At 38.0% G+C, this 19,935-nt stretch overlaps 1 protein-coding gene across 1 annotated transcript in view; it reads right to left on the bottom strand.

Annotated features, from left to right (window-relative positions):
• The window catches only part of LOC140152351 (lysosomal-trafficking regulator-like), a 134,999-nt gene that overhangs the window by 45,492 nt on the left and 69,572 nt on the right, over window positions 1-19,935 (bottom strand). The window contains 15 exon segments of the mRNA XM_072174655.1: window positions 814-1,169; window positions 2,241-2,462; window positions 3,282-3,458; window positions 4,237-4,435; window positions 4,814-5,095; window positions 5,464-5,637; window positions 6,623-6,874; window positions 7,241-7,434; window positions 8,084-8,282; window positions 9,545-9,683; window positions 10,255-10,402; window positions 12,825-13,221; window positions 15,432-15,541; window positions 16,932-17,207; window positions 19,143-19,278. Coding sequence (XP_072030756.1) covers window positions 814-1,169; window positions 2,241-2,462; window positions 3,282-3,458; window positions 4,237-4,435; window positions 4,814-5,095; window positions 5,464-5,637; window positions 6,623-6,874; window positions 7,241-7,434; window positions 8,084-8,282; window positions 9,545-9,683; window positions 10,255-10,402; window positions 12,825-13,221; window positions 15,432-15,541; window positions 16,932-17,207; window positions 19,143-19,278 — 3,261 coding nt within the window.

The following is a 19,935-nucleotide window of genomic DNA, read 5'->3' as shown; positions in this document are numbered from 1 at the left end:
ACAGGTGTGCTGTAAATCGCACGCCTGGATAACCCGAGGTGTGCTTTTAGGTGTGCTGCAAATCGCACACCTAAATAAACCAAGGTGTGCTTTTTTCAAAACTGGTGTATGACTATGATTTCATTTTCAGCTAAAACTTAGCAATTGTGACAACATACATGTACTTTTTTTAAATGGCCATGGTAAAAGCTCTGGGGTAATGAATGGTGTATACTGCATAGATGTCCCTGGACTTTGGACTTATTGCTAGTGTCATTTGTAATTTTTTTTTTTTTAATTAGTTTTTTTTTTTGGATTTAGAATTTAGAATGTCCCTGGAACTTTAGAATGTCCCTGGAATTTTTTTTTAATTTAAAAAAAAAAATTACAAAAGATTTAAAAATTATAAATTCTTGTTTAAAATAGGCAAATTTGTAAATTATGTTCACATAATAATCTATGAATGATTTTAAAATGCATTTGTTTTGTATGCTTCTTTACTTCATAAATAGGTTGTAATGTGAACATCAATTATAAATTTGCCTATTTTGAACATGAATTTATAATTTTTTTAAATCTTTTTGTATTTTTTTTTTTTCAAATTTAAAAAAAAAATTAAAAATATTTCCAGGGACATTTTTAAGTTCCAGGGACATTCTAAATAAAAATAAAAAAAACTTAAAAAAAAAAAAAAAAAATTTTTTTTTTTTTTTTTTTTTTTTTTTAGGTGTGCGACCCTCGGCGTATTTTCAGGCGTGCGTGGCATGCGTAATCGCACTCGCACGCCTTTAAAACTCAATCCCTGTAATGACATTAAAAAAAATCACAAGTTACCTTAACAACATTGGCTCGTATATCAGCTGATTCGTGATGAGCTAATACAATCAACGTCTCTGGCTTGAGGACGATGCGAACCACTTTGTCCAACAAGGAATCGGGAAGAACAATAAGAGCTTCTGTAAGCAGCCTCAGTAATCCTGAACATAGTACACTTAAGCTGGTGTCTTTACTACTGGCATCCAGGCTGTCAAAACTTGACGACTCGGGTGTCCCCGATCTGGTGCTGTCCGATGATGGGGAATTCAGAACGGGTACTCTGGACATGTCTTGCAGCCTATCAGGTCGCTTAGTCTCTGGGGAGTTGGAAGTCGTGGATGATGACTTGGCGTCTGCTTCCGTGATTGATGATTCTGAAATTAATTCAATGCATAGTATATGAAAATAAAGATGTAATTTCAAACCAGTATGTTTGCATACATTTTTTTTTGCTTATCTCTATTAGATTAAGATGCCATATCGATGAACTCAAAAAGGTTGAAAGGGACAGTAAAACATATATAACTGGAAGACTGCAATGATATTTTAAAAAAATCCCCTCAATAGCAAAAAGTCCACACTACCCTTGTACAGAGGGAGTAAGAGTTTTGAATAGAATAAACAGTTGGGTAACTTGAAATACTCATTCCAGTGTGGAAGATATAGGTAAAGCCATAATACAGAGGGAGTATAGGTTTCAAAAAAAATGATTAACCCTGACCACTTACATTTGACAAACATACTCCCCCCGTGGAAGATATTTCCAAAATCTTCCACAGGGGTGGTGTGGATTTAAAATGGAATAGCCTATTTTTTGCAAGGGAGGTTGATAACACTTGATAAAAAAACAATGCAATTCAGAAAGGAGCACCAATGGTGCTGCAGCTCAAATGTCAAAAAGGTAAAATTTGGTTCACATACATTAGCACATTGTGGAATACACTCCAATATATGTGACGTGTCATGTCAAAAGGAGACACTTTTGGGCAGGTTATCAATTTTGAGGTTTTTACATATCTTAAATATAGAGATATTTTGCTCCACAACGCCGTTTTCCCCAATGAAATCGGACATTCCTAAGCGAAGAGGATTGAGTTCGTAAGTTATGGTATTATAAAATTGGAAATTGAGATATCTGCCTTTAAAAATATTATTGACAATGTTGAGAGTAGGAATTACCTTGAAAAATGTCTTTAAAATGCAAGATGCCAGTTATATTCCGGTCTGAAACTATCAGACAATATTTTAAATATTAATAACATCACAAATTCGCAACAAACCCAAATTGTGAAAAAATCACCCCGGGCAGATTTTTGGCTATATCTCCATTTACGATCCTGCCCAAAAGTGTCTCCTTCTGACATGACACGTCACATATACTTAAATCTGACGTTGATCAATAATCACCTTGAGGTTCTGGTTGAATACACTTATATATGTCTTACCAGTCTTTTCTGATGTGTCTTCATTTTCTGCACTAATATCTGCCTCTCCACCATCTACCGTTTCTGGTTTGCGATCCTCTTCATTGTCGCTGTTGGTATCTATAGCACCTTGGTTATCCTCGTCATCGCACTCAAATGAACGTTGCTTCTGAAGAATTCTACCACTAGAGGAGCGCCCTCTATTTCCAGCTACATTTGCATCTGTTATCACCTTTGCTGCATCTGTAAATGCATAAGTTGGCTTAGTAAACATTCCAATTTTATGATACATATGCAGGTATCAACAGATGATCTTGCTCAAGAAAATTCACATGGTAATGTATATGTATCTACTGTCTGTACTAATGATTGGAGAGAACATGCACATTTCAACGCAGCCTTTGAGTCCCACAAGCATATGACGCCCTAAAAAAACTGACTTGAATCTTTCCTTCTAACAGACAGTACCAATGTATGCTCTCTGTATTGATGCAATGTATGTGAGGAGAGCTTCCAGAGGTAAACGGCACTCTATTGCTCTGACACACAACACACATGCCCTGTTAAAATGAGTGACATTTGTGACACTTCATGAACGCAGAACGTAGCTCAGCCAATCAGATTAACAGCCTGTTGATATGATTGTGTGATGATTGTCATCAGATTTAATCAGCCAATCAGAGCCTGGCTTCCGTGTTTACCCTATGTACGCTCACCACAGGCTAGAGAAGACATGACCTTAATTTGTAAATTTCAAATGGGACTACCTGAATAGATGACTCCATTTGAAATCTACACACCTTGTGTGGGCGATTAAGATCATGTCTTCCATAGGGGTGTGTGGATTTCAACTGGAGTAGTGCATTTTTTACCTTTGATTAGAAATCCCATCAGTTTCATCAGTCTCAGGAATAGACAGTTCCCTAAATTTCCTACCTTGAGGAGAAATCACATCAGTTTCATCAGTCTCAGGAATAGACAATTCCCTAGATTTCTTACCTTGAGGAGAAATCACATCAGTTTCATTGGTCTCAGGAATATACAGTTCCCTAGATTTCTTACCTTGAGGAGAAATCACATCAGTTTCATCTGTCTCAGGAATGGATAATTCTCTAGGCAGATAACTTTGAGAAGGGATGCCTATGCTTTGTGGTGATACAGGCGAGGCTCTTGGGGAGCTATGGTCAGACGAAACTGACATAGTCCGTAAGACACTTTGCTTGTAGGATTGCTGAGCACCTATAAAGAGAAACAAAACAATGTGAATCATGCTATTCCAGATGAAATTCATACACCCCCTATGGAAGACAAGACCTTAATCACACAAACAGAGTAACCCATTCAGATAACCCCATTCAAAATTGGCACTCCCTGTGTGGAAGTTTAAGGTCATGTAATCCACAAGTGGTGTATGGATTTCAAATGAAATAGCCAATTGTTGTCATAGGTTTTAGCGACAAGGTTCTTAAAACACTATGTACGATTAAAATTGCTGAACAACTCTGTTACACCTCATTGGCTGAATAAGCTACGTAGCATTGGAGCAATCCTGTTTTTGATGCCATTACCCGGATGCGTGTATCTGCACATGCCAAACCACATTGACAAAACTGTAAGTCACTTGTAAAATGTTTGGACATTGCTGCTCATAATCCTAATCATTTTAATGATCTATTTGATTGCAATCTATAGACATGGCCGAGACAATTATTATTAGTATTTTGTACAAACGCTAACGACAGTTGATCACTTATCAATTTTGTCCGACCCATTATCGTAAAAATTCGATATAAGCATATGTGCCTATTAACGAATTGCTCAGACAAGAAAACATTTTGACGGTAGTTTGGTAAACTTTTTTTTTTTAAATTTAAATTTACAAATATCTTTGTTACAGATATTTGTAAATTAAAAGAAAAGTTTAACTACCCTAAAAATTTGTTCTTGTCCGAGCAACTCATTAATAGGCACATATGCTTATTATCAAATTTTTACGGTACTCCCATAAGCAACTTACCGCTATGTTCTGTGAAGTAGAAACTAGAAGGAGCGTGACAAACAAATGTATTGACAGCAGGGTGAACGGATAACAAGAAATCGCACACCTCAGCCAGGAGATTAGCATCGGGAGGTGTACCCATCATTCCTTTGATGATTTGAACCAGGGACTGACATGTATCAGCAGGGAGGGCTGGAAGGTCCTCATGATGTCTTTCCTGATTGGTGAAACAAAATATTGAGAAAAAATAATTGCTTCATCCACTACCGATTCAATAGATTTTTGTGTCATGTTAGATAGTATACAAATATTACATGCCTACGAGTGTGATAGGGCACAGTGGCTCAGTGGTTACGGCCTTGGACTCATAATCTGAGAGCTTGCTCGACGTGCGTGGGTTCGATTCCCCCTCCCACCACCGTGTTGCACCCTTAGGCAAGGTGCTTTACATTACTGACTTATAATAGCACATATAGTGACACCTGCACAATTCAAGACTATGACTGGGATAAAAAGACATTGTTACAAATTTCAACTGATATTTGATGGTATTATAGATGTCACATTTTTTTTTAAAACAAAGACAACTTCTTACCCTGCAGATCATGAGCAGACTTTCCACAATGTTAATACTCTGCAACTGAATCACATTAAAATGTTGATTCTGATGATCTGGTCTGATCAAGGACTCCAATGCAAAGAACAGTAGCTGCCACACGCCTTTCTCCGCTTTCTCCCAGACTCTCCAAGCCAGCAACAGCTGAGATATCAGTCTTGTGTCTTTGATGATGGCATGGCTGTTTAAGGACACCCTGTATTTACCACTTGTGCTGCATCGATATATCACACTCTCGCTACAACAAGCGTCCAAAAGAACCTGAAAGCAATAATTTATGCAGTTTATAAATATGGCCCCACAACATGTACAAATGCACTCATTACTAGTAAGGTAACTTGACACTTATACAGCAGCTGGACTCATCATGCTATACCACCTTTCCGAAGTGGCAGAGTGGAGTAATGGTTTTTTTCACCCAAAAGTACCTCAATGAACAGAGCACATCCAGATCTTGCAAAATATGTATATTTCTTCACTATCGACCCATGTTTAGCCAGTCTATTCTCAACATGAAAACAAAGGAAACTTGTACAAGTAATGGGAGTGTCATTTCATTCAATGAGATGATGTATCATGTTGCAAAGAATTCTGGGAAGGGTAAGATATCTTCTCGGGAGTCATCCTACCTGTAATACTTCAAATCCCACAATGCATTTGTCCGTTGCCATGACTTTACCAATCATCAGCGGTCCTCCAATGTTGCGGAAATCTAAGGCTAAAGCATGACTTCTTGACTGCAGCTGAAATAGCAGCTTCAATGACTTGGCCTGTAACAGTCTGCTGCCTTCCCTTTCTACTACCTGAAATCAATATCATGAAATTTTACATTGGAAATGAGACCAATATACAACTAAGGTACTATGAGAAAAACAACACACATGTAAATGGTATGATTTGCTCAAGAGGATGCACTTAGTTTATCCTCATATGTGACATGATCAAGGGGAATGAGTCACATGTCGGCAATTTTCAATTTGAAGTTTTTTACACCATTTTCTGGTAGTTTACAAATGCTACATTTTGATGCAAACCCCATCAAAATCGGACATCTGGTTACCGAGTTATGAGCAATTATCAATGGCTGAAAACAATATAAAACAAAAGAATTTGAACACTGTTTTTGCCAATATCTCAGAAACAATATTAGCGACATCCGACTCATTCCCCTTGATCATGTCACATATGTCTTTTCATGTAGCCCAGCATGCCAGGAATACCGGACATATTACCGGATAAACTGCTCTTCTTCAGGGACAGACAACAAAATATATAGCTTTATATTTTGTTGTCTGTCCCTGAAGAAGAGCAGTTCTGAAGAATAGCAGTTCATCTGCTCGAACATCGGTTGTTTTTTGTCTGTTTGGTTTTGATTGACTGCTATGTGCACAGTGATTTTCATCACTTCCAGTGTACTGTTGTGCTGTTTTCCTGACACTTTTGTGGGCTCTGGAATTGGCAATTTTTGGCCATCGAACCTGGCCTGTTTTTGTGCTTACACTGGTTGTTAACATGTCTGTTTATATGCACAGTGATTTTCATCACTCGTTCTAGTGCACTTTTGAATTTCCATTGATCCTTGTACTTCTGTGGGTCCTTGTAACTGGTAATTTTTGGCTATCGAACTTTGCCTACTTCTTATGCCTACATTTGCTGTTTTTGTCTCCCTGCATACTGTCTAGTCTGCATTTTACTTGTTTCCCCACATCAAGTTGGTGTACCTTGCTTTTTTCAATCAAGTGTTACTTTTCACAATACTGTTGAGAAGTCAAAGAAAGCATCACTTACCTTTGCAAAGAGATATAGAAACACCTTGATGCCTCCTGTTTCATTGATAGCATTCTCCACTCCTTTATATATCTGTGGTGTTGCTGTGTGTAGTAGCTGGGCTTCAATAGCTTCAGGACTTTGCACCAAAGCATCTGGATACGACTTGGTAGTAGCTAGTACACGACTCAGTGTCCCTGTTGGCTGTGGTGTTTGCTCATACACACTGAATACTGCCCCATTGCTTGGTGAGTAGGATATGGACAGACATTCCTGACAAATAAAGTAAATATCCAAAAAATTTTTATTGGAGTTACATGTGCAAAATTGTATGGAAAATGCAGTGTGAATCGGGATTCAATCTTCCTACTGTCAAAGAATGCAACTATTCATTTGATTAATTATTGAAATGGCTTTGTTGCAAATACTACTGTAAATGCTAATAAACTTATCACTGTCTGCTAATTTTCATATGTTTAAACATGTTTTCCAAATTCAACTGCCTAGCTTGTGCTAGAATTACAGAAAAGAAGTACTTTTAATACAATTTCAAGTTAAATGTGAGATTTGAGCATATGCATGAAATCTAAAATTTCTGCCTGCATTTGTAAGAAAGCTGAAATAATAATAGGTACTTACCCTGAGAGGTTTGAGGTCAACTTCTCTATCCCCTGTCAACAAATCATGACTGACGTCGGCTACTAGGATTTCACGACTGATGTATCGGCTGTATAGCGATGTCTGCTTGCTCCCCTCACATAAGCTTAGCGTGTTGTTGTTAGGTCCCATGGTGTACAAATGGAAGGCCACTTCTTTGTTTAGGACATGGTGATCTGTAATTAGCAGAAATATAGTGATTACAAAAATTGGTATATACATCAAGAAAACTTTGGCCTAGGGAACAGGAATATATATTTGATCGGAACTATACATCAGTATTTAGAAAAATCTATGGTGGACCAATTTGGACATGTTGTGTAAGAACCACCAGCGACTCATTTAAAAAAAGCACAGAAATTTATAGTGCGCTACGCACAGGCACAACACCTAGATGTTGATCCACAAGCCTCAGCACACTTTACAGTTTGTCGCTGACCACTACGGCCCCACATCATTCCATAAACCATATAACAACAATTCAGGGACTTTGCTGCTACAAGAGCTCACATCCTAGACATTTCACAAACAACCTTTGCAACCAGGATCAGCTCCCCCAGTTTCGTACGGGTTACAACGAGACAATTAGCAGTAAGTTCCTTGTCCAGGGGAATTTGAAGCTAACTCAATTTTTCCACTTTCCAATTATTCCATTTCAAGCTAACTCAATTTTTCCATAACCAAAAGTTTCTTATTCAAGTATGGATCAACAATCATCATTCTGATGATGCCTATTGACCACAATAGGTGAAACTGTCAATAGTGAATAAAAGTTTTGTGCAAAAGAAATCTGTTACAAATCAATACTCAGTAGATGATACTCACCATTGAAGATGAGCATATTACCAAGCTGCCAAGACCCTAGACTTGCAGACTCAGCAGCACTCCTGGTAGGATAACTATGCCCTACCAGACAGCTAAGTTGTGTTAATCCAGATCCAGGTTTATTGTACGGTATGCTTCCTTTGTACGTATAATCCAAGAAGATGTCTCTGTATTGACTGCCATTAATCACAAGTGTTACCTGTGAAATCAAAAAACATTTAGTATTATGTTTATTGCCTTATCGGCTATGTTTTTTAAAATATATTAAGGGGGTACTACACAGTGGTAACCAAAGTTATGTATATTATAGCAGGGACTGACTTTTGAGGAGAGCGAGAGTAATCACTCTCTACTGCTCTCCTTAAATCTGATATAGGAGAGTGATTTTAGCTCTCCTTGAATAACCCTTCTCTTCTTACGTTCTATTGTAAATGCTCTAAAACTGCTCTCCTTGAATGCTCCAGAAGAGCTATTTAATACTCTCCAGCAAATTCCAAAAGACAGTCCCTGATTATAGGGGCAAGGAATCCAATTACTACACTGGAATTTCAGTGACCCAAGACAAGTGGTTCGTTATTTATGATAAGAAAAGAGGTACCGCTAGAATGTACCTCATTTCCTATTATGTATACTGAACCGCTTGTCTGGAGTCACTGAAATTACAGTGTAGTAATTGGATTCCTTGCCCCAATAATATACATAACTTTTGATACCAGTGTGTTATTATTTTTTGAAAAAAATGCAAAAATAGTCACAAATTTACCACAGGGGTGTAGTACCCCCTTAAAACACATCTGATCATTATTTATTATAACATAGTAACAGTAACCTATTTGCATATTTCAGCTGTGAACTGCATTGCGTAAGGAATCTGTCATTTTCTTCCTAAGTGTGAACCAGACCTGCCAACCTAGCGAAGTCAGAAAGAGGGACATTGAGGCAAAAACCTTGTACATGTACACAAAAATAGGTACCGACAAATTCAAAGACTTGAGGTGTGAAATACTTTCAGAATTAAGGGAAGGTTTTGCAGGTGTAAACTTATCACAAAAGACCAAAGAGAATGCTGTTTGCATCATTTTCTGCTGTTCTTACATTTAAAATTGCCATCACTGAAATTTTCAGAAAGCAGGACTGTCCCTCTTTTTCACTTTGGAAAACTGCAAATGAGGGACAGTCCCTCAAAATGAGGGACAGTTGGCAGGTCTGGTGAACTTCTTCTGTTTTCAACCTGACGATACATACAATCCAACTCTGGACAAGGGAGACAAAGAAACATGTTTTCTTTGGACAAGACCGGATGAATATCTTGCTGTTCTTTAAATATCATAATAATAAAACTCCACTTCTGAACTAAAATATAGAAATTTTACATTACATAAACAGCAAACCCTCATCACTCAGAATTTAACGACTAAACAATCAAACAATAAACAAAACGAATGAGACATTCACACATACCAATCCTGTCATTCTTCTTGGTTCTGCTTTCTCTTCATACGTCACTGTTAAGTGATCCCACTGACCACACGTTAACATGCCACTGCACGATGCTTCTGCTACTTGTATACTGCTGTCTTTACCAATGCCTTGGCATAACCTACAAGCAAATTGGGCACCTGATTAGTGTCATGCGAAATAGTGATGTCTACAGTTTAACGCTTTCAACAGTGATTTTTTTTATTTAATTGTGGGAGCAAAACTTAAAAATAACAAAAGACTCTGAAAATAGGGTCAGGTTTACACTTTCTAACAAATTTGTTCATCCTATCAACCCAGAGAACTAAGTATATATTTTCTCAGGAACAGCAGTTGTTTACATTTTGAGAGTGTGTGCACAGCGTAAACACAGAAGTGGGGTTCTGATTGGCTGATTCAATCGTCTGACAATCAAAACAACAGACACGGTAATCCGATTGGCCGGTAAACGCTTCAAAATTTTGGTCGTCGCAAATAAAGCTCAGCGTATATCACCCATTAACAGGACGCTCACATCAATCTGAGCAAGGGACTGCTGTTCTTCTATGAAACCAAGTGTAGGATTGGGATTAAAATATTGTTATATTATGAGATAATTTACATTAAGTTTCTACACTATTGTAAATTACAATTTTGTATTGTAAATTAGTACCAGTTTTTTAGTAGTAAACTTGATGTCATTGTCATCTCACCTTATAAGTAGCTTGTTCATCCTTGGCTCAATCCACATTTGGAATGTGAAATCTCTGGTACCCAGAGAAACAAGGTGCATGTAGCCTTTGGTGCTCTGTGACATCTTCTCCAAGCTAGACCGGCTTGGTGACTGATTGCCTTTCTCACCTGGTGAAAAAAATGTATATAGTGTAAGGAGATAACATCATAAATAGAATATACAATTGGGTAACTTCCACTTGAAATACTCACCCCATTTGTGGAAGATATAGGTAAAGCCATAATGCAGGGAGAGTATGGGTTTCATAATGATTAACTGTGACCAATTACATTTGAAAAACATACTCCCCCTGTAGAAAATATTTCCAAAATCTTCCACAGGGGGAGTGTGATTTTTAAAGCCCATTGTGCTTGACAGAATGTCGACAACAACTATGGCCCAAGATACATCTTATACGCCATTTCATAATTCAGGGAGCAGCTCAAAGCAGGAGTAGAACCCTAGTCAACCTACATATATAATAACCATTGCACCCGGGATCAGCTGCCCAAATTTAATTCTTGTACACTGGGAGAGTTAAAGTTTTTTGCCCGGGGCATTTCAAGCTAATAAGCAAAAGAAAAAAAAGAGGAAAACATGCTACCCCAAATTTTTTAATTGTATGTAACATACTGTCTTAAATGGTAGAAAACCTTCATACCATGCTTCCTGTAATAACAAAAATTGTCAATGCTTCTCTTGCATCAGGTATATTTCCATCAAGGTTGAAACATTCCATCGTAAAACCTGTTATCAAGAAGAACACCATGGATCCAGACTCATTAAAGAGCTATCGCCCTGTTGCGAATATTACCTTTCTGTCTAAAGTAGTGGAAAAGGCAGTGACATGTCAGGTTACCGACTATGTGGACAGCAATTGCCTTGGTGAACAACATCAGTCGGCCTATAGGCGAAACCATAGTACGGAGACTGCATTGTTAAAAGTTAAGAACGATATCCTGCAGTCTCTTGACAAAGGTAATGCTGTCTTCACGGTTCTACTGGACATGTCCGCTGCCTTTGATACTGTAGATCATAGTATCTTACTTCATAGGCTTCAGACTAGATTTGGCATGGGCGGTGTCGTTAAATCTTGGTTTAGTACTTATCTTCATAACCGCACCGTAAAGGTCAATGTCAAGAACACGTTTTCCAAAGAGCATATGCTCACGTACTCACTTCCTCAGGGCTCTATAATAGGCCCACAAGGGTTTATGTTATATACCGCCCACTTGGTGACATCATTCGTGCACATGATGTTTCTTTTCATGCTTACGCGGATGACATTCAACTTTTTGCTGAATTCAATCCTAAGATCATAGGGGACGGTGAATTAACGCTAAATTAACATCTTGTGTTGCTAGAATAAATGAATGGATGGTGGACAATATGCTCCAACTTAATCAAGACAAAACAGAATTCATTGTTTTTGCAAATAACCGTGTTTTGCCTACGCTTCAGAATTTTCAACTCAAACTTGATAATCTGTGTATTCATCAAAATCATCTGTGAAAAATCTTAATCATAAACTCAATATGTAGTTCTGTTAATTTTCACATACGAAATCTGTGGCGTATTCGCCGTTTCATATCACAGGAAGCTTGTCACAATGTTTAACCATTATCCTGGCCTTAATTTTAACTGTTTTTTCTCGTTATCATAACAAGTTGCTTCATAGCATTTTATATTTCAATGTTTTCATTCTCATAATTCATCCATGCGTTTCAAATTAACAATTGAACAAACCACACATTGTACGGGCAAGCAAGCTTGACCATGCTTTAGCAATTTTGACTGTGTGCATCGTTTTGATTTGCAACTTTTGTTTGCTGCAGGACAGGTTACGTAAGTACAGACTTTCTTTTAATGTTGTGTTTAGTACCCTCAAGCACCCGTGCACCATAGATTAGTGCCTTATTGATTGAGGTAACTGAACTGCTTAAAACACATTACCACAAGTTTGTTCTTTCAGAAACATTAAAATGCAATTCCTCACTCAATATTTGCAGTAAGAATAATACCTTTGGTACAAAAAAAGTTTCAAAAAAGGTTATAAGAACTTGACTGATCAATGGTTCAATATCTTCAGTCAAAAATAAAATTTACATCAAGATAATTCTGGGTATATTGAAAAACAAATAACATGTACCCTACATTATTCTACAAAATCCACTGTAAGTAAATATGAAAAGTTTGTAATGTTTCAAACATGTTGCTGGAAAACACTTTTTTACACTTATGAAGTTCTGTCAGAAAAATGTGATGCGATCAAAATCAGTCGGAACCCAGAATTATTAAATTTTTAGTTTCTTATAGGATAGTAAAACGCATTTACAAAGCTGCATTTTGCAGAAAACCCCATTGAAATTAAACAACCAGTTCCAAAGATAAGAGCAATTAAAGAGTTTCCAAAACAAGAGAAAACATAAGGAAATATTTCCTTTGTTTGGCTATATCTCAAAATCAATATTTCCCAGTTCCGACTGATTTTGCTTGATCGCATCACAAATGATACAGCATAATTGCTTCATCAATGAAAACAAATCTTACCTATATTTTCCATGCTTTGATTTCTTGGAAAAAGTCTTGCAGATGATTTGCTTTTGACCCTCAGCCTACGAGCTCCAACATTCCCCACTAAGAACTCACTGGTCTTCTTTTCCTCTACCCTCAACCACATGGTCAAACTGAACCCCTTGCCTACAGGCGGCCATGCTAGGTTGCTTTTACATGTCAGCTGCATAGGGGCTACGACCCACGGTGAGGAGAGGTCAACATCTGGGGTCAACGCACTCTTGGAGGATATTGAGATGTCAGATTCTACCCGTGGTAGCGTGTACTGTTGTGAAGTTGATGATGTTGCGGTAACAGGTGGAAAGCAGATGATGCAGGATGGTTGGCTCTTCATACTGCTTACTACATCAAGAAGTGTGCAGAGTAGGTTGCCCTGTGAAAAGCAGTAAATGTATTAAAGTTTAGATAACTGCTTTCTTTGGCTGTGTATCTTGTAATATGATTTTAGCTTCAATTATTGGCTTCAATCATGCGATTCACATGTTTATCCCCAATGAAGGGCATTGTATCTGCTCAAACACTGGTTGTCTTTTGTTTACTTTTGATTACTTGTCCCTTGTTCCCACATCATGATGCGCTACAAGCCACAATGATCTCATTTACAAAGTCATAATTCATTAACCTCCATTAAACAACTACAGCTCAAAATTTGACCTCAAATTATGAAGTATGAGTTTCAACATATTGAAAGGTCATGCTGTAAATGTACGAGCATATTGGGGTTTAAGATCTGTCCCCTGATACATGCAGATGAGCATATTTGTGACATGATCTGGTCCATGGGGGCCAAAGGAGGCATTTTTGAAAATTGAGTTACTGTAATTATCACATTATACATACAATAGGCTATCATTTACTGAAAACACCAAAGGTCTAGCATACTTGGTTCTAAAGTTTTTTGATGTCTATTTTCTTATGTATTTTATTGTTTTTTACTCCATACTTTTATCTTTATCTCAAGTTTCAAATTTCCATGGACCAGATTGTGTCACACTTGAGATCCAAGTGCTGGCATATCTGGCTTAAATCATTGTAAGATTGAAACGGATTTCACCTAATGCCTGATCCAATAACTGGACCAGGACACAAGGAAAATGTTTCTTTGGCCACCTTTAGACTCCAATTTTAAGGCACAAGATACTCAGTATTACATTCAATGTTAATTTGAGATGCTTAGCAAATGAGCATCAAATGATAGATAATAAACAGTGTAAAGGTAATGTGTTGTGTACATAACCACCACACACATTGAAATAAATTGACAAGTATGATAACATTGTACACTGCTTGTTTTCACAACATGACCTTAATTGCGGTGATTCAAACCATAGCTAAACATACTTAACAGATTATACCTCTTATCTATGACCCTGTTTACACAGAGAGAAGTCGACTTCAAATTTGACATCAAATTCATATTGCGACCAAGGATTAATAGCATACATAATTTTCTGACGGGGATGTTTACACTAAGCAGAGAAAGTAGTCAAATTCAAAAGAGAAAAAGTGAATTCGACTGTTACACCCTGTCTTGATTGTTCAATCCCAAGTACGCAACTTCTGGGTCAACTCGGTCATTTTGTACAAAACCCCGCAAAGTCAAAAATGCAAAACTGTTCTGAAGTTCAAAGTTGATCAAAATAATACCGCCAAGGTGACTAAAACATGTTCTACAGGCCCCACCGGCTGATTTTTAAATGCTCTACACATTTAAAATTGGCTATTTTATGACCCAAAGTGGATCAAGTTTGACATATGGCTGTATATATGTCAAATTAGCTGCTTTGGGCAAGATTTTTTTTTTAATTTTCGCATTCTTTACACAGCATGTTGCCTAGTAATACTGGAAGTGAAGGAACACAGTAGTCAGTTGCTGGTCATGCTATAATCTAGTTGTGTTTAAGGTGGTTTTAAATGCAAATTAAAGATCTATGGATCGATTTCATCTTTGGCACAGAAGAAGATAATAATTTTTAAAAATTTTCGGCAGTGTTTTCAGCACCCTACCTCCTCTGATTATTGCTCTCCAGGGACCGAGAAATTTCAGACCTGGATACTGCCCTCGTACGGTTGAAATTGCACATGTCCAAATAAATAAAAAGAAAGTTACCCACAAATAAAGAACATCACGAATAACCTCTGCTGATTTTCCCGTAAAAAGTTTGTAAGTAATATGGAATCTATGGCCAAAAAACAAAAATTTCACTTTGACCCCCCAGGGGGAATTCCACTGGGATTTTTTTTATGGGAAAATCAGTGGAGGTGTGCAGGAACATGACTCAACATGTGAGTATACTTTTATTGGGACAAATGAAGTGATTTGCGAAAAAACAGGAAAAAACCAACTTTCAATGTGATTGGTCAGAAGCCAATAGCGACTGCTTGGTTACGGTTTTATTACCTTCATACCATGGCCAACATATCCCTACATAAGTACAAACTCACTTGAGATTGTATCATGAAAGGTTTTGGAGATATTTGCAAAAATTTCCCTAAACCTTGCCTTTAACACCACCTTAATACCCTGAGCAGCAATTGGACATAGAAAGCTTATCAAATCAACTCTTTGCTTTGTTGACTTACCACAGGGGGTTGCTCAGCTTGGAAGTATGTAAGATAATCCCGAAGTTCTTTGGCAGATAAACTGTGTTGAATTAGCACCGCAAATAACTCAAGAAGGAGGCTCCTCTCAACTGCAATCAAAGGATAAGATTTTTGTCACATGGATATCATTTAGGGAGCAAAGTATAAAATGTATTAATATCATACGTGTATATTGTGTCATTACAAGTTTTGCTTGAATGGGTCATATAAAGTACTGAACTATATACAGTTGGGATGTGATATGGTCTTAGATAAGAAAGGATACCCACTACCCAGTCATAAGTTAAAATTTTATTTATTTCTAAATTCTAATGACACTTCACATTTACAAGATAAACCCAATTATCTATGCAAGTATTGCAGAAATTCCAAAGATTCAATTTTTAAAAGGCAAATACATCAAAACAGACCTAAAATATAGGAACTTAAAAATATTATCTTTAGTTACATCTCTTGACTCTTTCGAGTACTTCATCTTGAAATTATCTTGTTTTTTGTTTGTTTGTTTGATGTTGTTGTTGTTTAAGGTGTCTTTTTTTACCCGTTAAGTCTATGAAGAGCAAACTCCTCTTTACAAACCTTGTAGTTTTATCATTGCTTTAACAGCCAATGTTTGTATAATCTGATAATATTGTGTAATATATACTAATTAGAAATTGTCCATGCTAGGATTGAATGATCAGTAGATGGTGTGTTACTTAGACGCTAATTTGGAAGGGTACTCATCAAGTTTGGTTTGGGTAGGGGTGTGCCGCTGAGAATTTCAAAATGGACCCATCGATATACTAGAAGTAAACATTTTCAGCCAAATTAAACAAAAATTGTCTTAGTTTGTACGAATTTTATTTCAAAATTTGGATGAATTTCCAAAATTTTACCTACATAGAGGCAAATTGTGCTATTTTCAGGAAAAAAATTGAGAACATTTGGTTAAAATAACCCATCCATATACCAAAATTGACCAAGAAATGGAAGCCATTAGTATACCAAAAGCCTGAAAATGCTACCCATGTTTGTGGAACGTCAAATACCCACAAATCAAACTTTCTGATGGTAAAGTTCTTACAGCTAGACACCCTGTATAAGGTTGAACGAGTCGAAGATTTTCTCAGCTTCATAAACATTTGAAAAGGAAAGTCTTCTTCAAGCATTCATGAAACATCCATTGTTACACAAGTGTCTTCTTGTTACATCTGATTTGCTCCAGCCACAACTGCGGTCATCAACATCATCTCCTCAGTTTCTTGACTCGGAACCCATAGTGTGTCATTCGCAGACAGATCGTTCTTATGTTTTGGGCCAAAAGAATGGAACATCTGTTCCAACAATCCTATCAAATTTAATTTCATGTGTTTGACTTTCAGCGCCTTTGAACAATTGACTTTTTGAATATTGGCAACTTATAATTTGTGGATGTTGTTGTTGGATCGTCATTTAACACCAAAATTCTCACGGTAATGCTATGATATTATTACTTACCCTGTGTCGTCACATCTTTACTCGTCAGCACCTCGCCATAACATTTCAGCAGGATCCCGGGCAAACCGCTCTGATACAGACCAGCGCAGTTAGCTTTGCTACTCTTAGCTAGTGAAATCAGATGGTTTAGACTGTAGCATAACACCTCATGGTATGCAGCACCAGGACTAGTGGCTAGGAGTTCTATCAGCAGACTACAGATTTGTGGGTAGAGTAGAATGCGTTGTCTGGAGGTGTTGCTAGAAGTGCTTTCAGATTTGATGCTTGAAGGATCAACTGTAAGGAAAGGGATAAAACCATGGACTTACGAGATACAGATGAACAGAGGTGTAAGTGAGGTAACGATCCACTCCCTGAAAAACATGTGAGCCAAAGGCAAGCACATCGCCAAATTTCCGGAAGTGCAAGGGGTTGTCCGGGGATTAGGCTGCAGGGTATCACCCCTCAAAAAAAAATTTTTGGCTCTTTTTATGACTTAATTATCATCATCCAATCCCGGAAATGTTAAAAAAAAAAAAAAAAAAAATCCGGAAGACCTCTGGATGAACTTTAAAGAGTCAAAGTCTCAGCATCACCTGATAATGAGGGCTGTTCATTCAACGAATTGCAACAGATGAAACTACTAAACACATACATGTACCACATATTTTTAAGGTCTTGTGTAAACACAAAGATACACAATACAGCACATAACACTAGCATGATTGTTAGACATGCATGATCGCACAATCGGCCCTCATGAATATGCGAAAATTCACAGCATATACAATGCACAGGGACTGTATTAGTCTATGGATAAAACATTTAGTGGCCTGTCTTACTTTCTGGAGCAATGGGCTATTGCAGTTGAAATCCATGCACATCTTCATAATCTTCCATGGCTGACACAATTTGACTACACCACCTTCATTGCTGAATAGATCACTTTGCTACATACCTACTGGGCTTTCATCTCTCTCACTATCTGCTTCATAGCCCCCTTCATTGCTGAATAGATCACTTTGCTACGTACCTACTGGGCTTTCATCTCTCTCACTATCTGCTTCATAGCCCCCTTCATTGCTGAATAGATCACTTTGCTACGCACCTACTGGGCTTTCATCTCTCTCACTATCTGCTTCATACCCCCTTCATTGCTGAATAGATCACTTTGCTACGTACCTACTGGGCTTTCATCTCTCTCACTATCTGCTTCATAACCCCCTTCATTGCTGAATAGATCACTTTGCTACGTACCTACTGGGCTTTCATCTCTCTCACTATCTGCTTCATAACCCCCTTCATTGCTGAATAGATCACTTTGCTACGTACCTACTGGGCTTTCATCTCTCTCACTATCTGCTTCATAACCCCCTTCATTGCTGAATAGATCACTCTGCTACGTACCTACTGGGCTTTCATCTCTCTCACTATCTGCTTCATAGCCCCCTTCATTGCTGAATAGATCACTCTGCTACGTACCTACTGGGCTTTCATCTCTCTCACTATCTGCTTCATAGCCCCCTTCATTGCTGAATAGATCACTTTGCTACACATCTACTGGGCTTTCATCTCTCTCACTATCTGCTTCATAACCCCCTTCATTGCTGAATAGATCACTTTGCTACATACCTACTGGGCTTTCATCTCTCTCACTATCTGCTTCATAACCCCCTTCATTGCTGAATAGATCACTTTGCTACATACCTACTGGGCTTTCATCTCTCTCACTATCTGCTTCATAGCCACCTTAATTGCTGAAAAGAACTCTTTGCTACATACCTACTGGGCTTTCATCTCTCTCACTATCTGCTTCATAACCCCCTTCATTGCTGAATAGATCACTTTGCTACATACCTACTGGGCTTTCATCTCTCTCACTATCTGCTTCATAACCCCCTTCATTGCTGAATAGATCACTTTGCTACATACCTACTAGGCTTTCATCTCTCTCACTATCTGCTTCATAACCCCCTTCATTGCTGAATAGATCACTTTGCTACGTACCTACTGGGCTTTCATCTCTCTCACTATCTGCTTCATAACCCCCTTCATTGCTGAATAGATCACTTTGCTACGTACCTACTGGGCTTTCATCTCTCTCACTATCTGCTTCATAGCCCCCTTCATTGCTGAATAGATCACTTTGCTACGCACCTACTGGGCTTTCATCTCTCTCACTATCTGCTTCATAACCCCCTTCATTGCTGAATAGATCACTTTGCTACGTACCTACTGGGCTTTCATCTCTCTCACTATCTGCTTCATAGCCCCCTTCGTTGCTGAATAGATCACTTTGCTCACTCTGTGCGTCACTCACTTCCTGTACTTCTTCCAAAGTCCACACAAGGGCTGCATCATCCAAGCACTAAAAACAAAAAGATATTTTCAAAGTTTCAGAGCAGATTTTATACACTTATCAATTCGATATTGGATTATTTCAATCAATCAATCTCTCGCTTTCTCACCATCCTACCCCTCTGCATCTTCCTCCCTCATAGCGTGTTCTGGGGGGCCTAATTTGTGCGAATCTGGTCCCCACTACATGCTAACCATAGGTCCTAGAATTTTTTATGATGCCACTAGTCGATAGAGCACCCCCTATTTCTATTTGACATACCCCCTCTCTCACCCCAATATATGCTTCCTTAAAAGTTGAGCAAATTCTCTCACAAATAGCGAGGACTCGTGCCTTTAACCTACTTTCCGGGACCATTTTGGATTGTCCCCACTTTTTTAAAAACGCTCTTATCACCAAACCCCTCTCTCTGCAACCTTCCTTTATATGCATGTAAAAGGACAAGATACGCAGGGACCCCTACCAGTAGTCCTCACTCTTAAAAATGGTGTCTTTCTCATTTTTCTGACATACCGTAATTGTGGGGACCTCGTCATGTCCCTGTGGGGAGTTCATGATGTCCCCACTTTGTAAAAATGTCCCCACTAAAACAGTGAAAAGCTCCACGCATGTCCCCACAATTACTGATTCACAAGAGTTCTTCCATCCTCTCTATCTCTCAAGTCT

The sequence above is a fragment of the Amphiura filiformis genome, chromosome 5 (genome assembly GCF_039555335.1).
Source record: "Amphiura filiformis chromosome 5, Afil_fr2py, whole genome shotgun sequence".
In the NCBI taxonomy this organism is placed as follows: Eukaryota; Metazoa; Echinodermata; class Ophiuroidea; order Amphilepidida; family Amphiuridae; genus Amphiura; species Amphiura filiformis.
The sequence above is the reverse complement of the archived record's forward strand: the minus strand, read 5'-3'. Positions and strand labels throughout refer to the sequence as shown.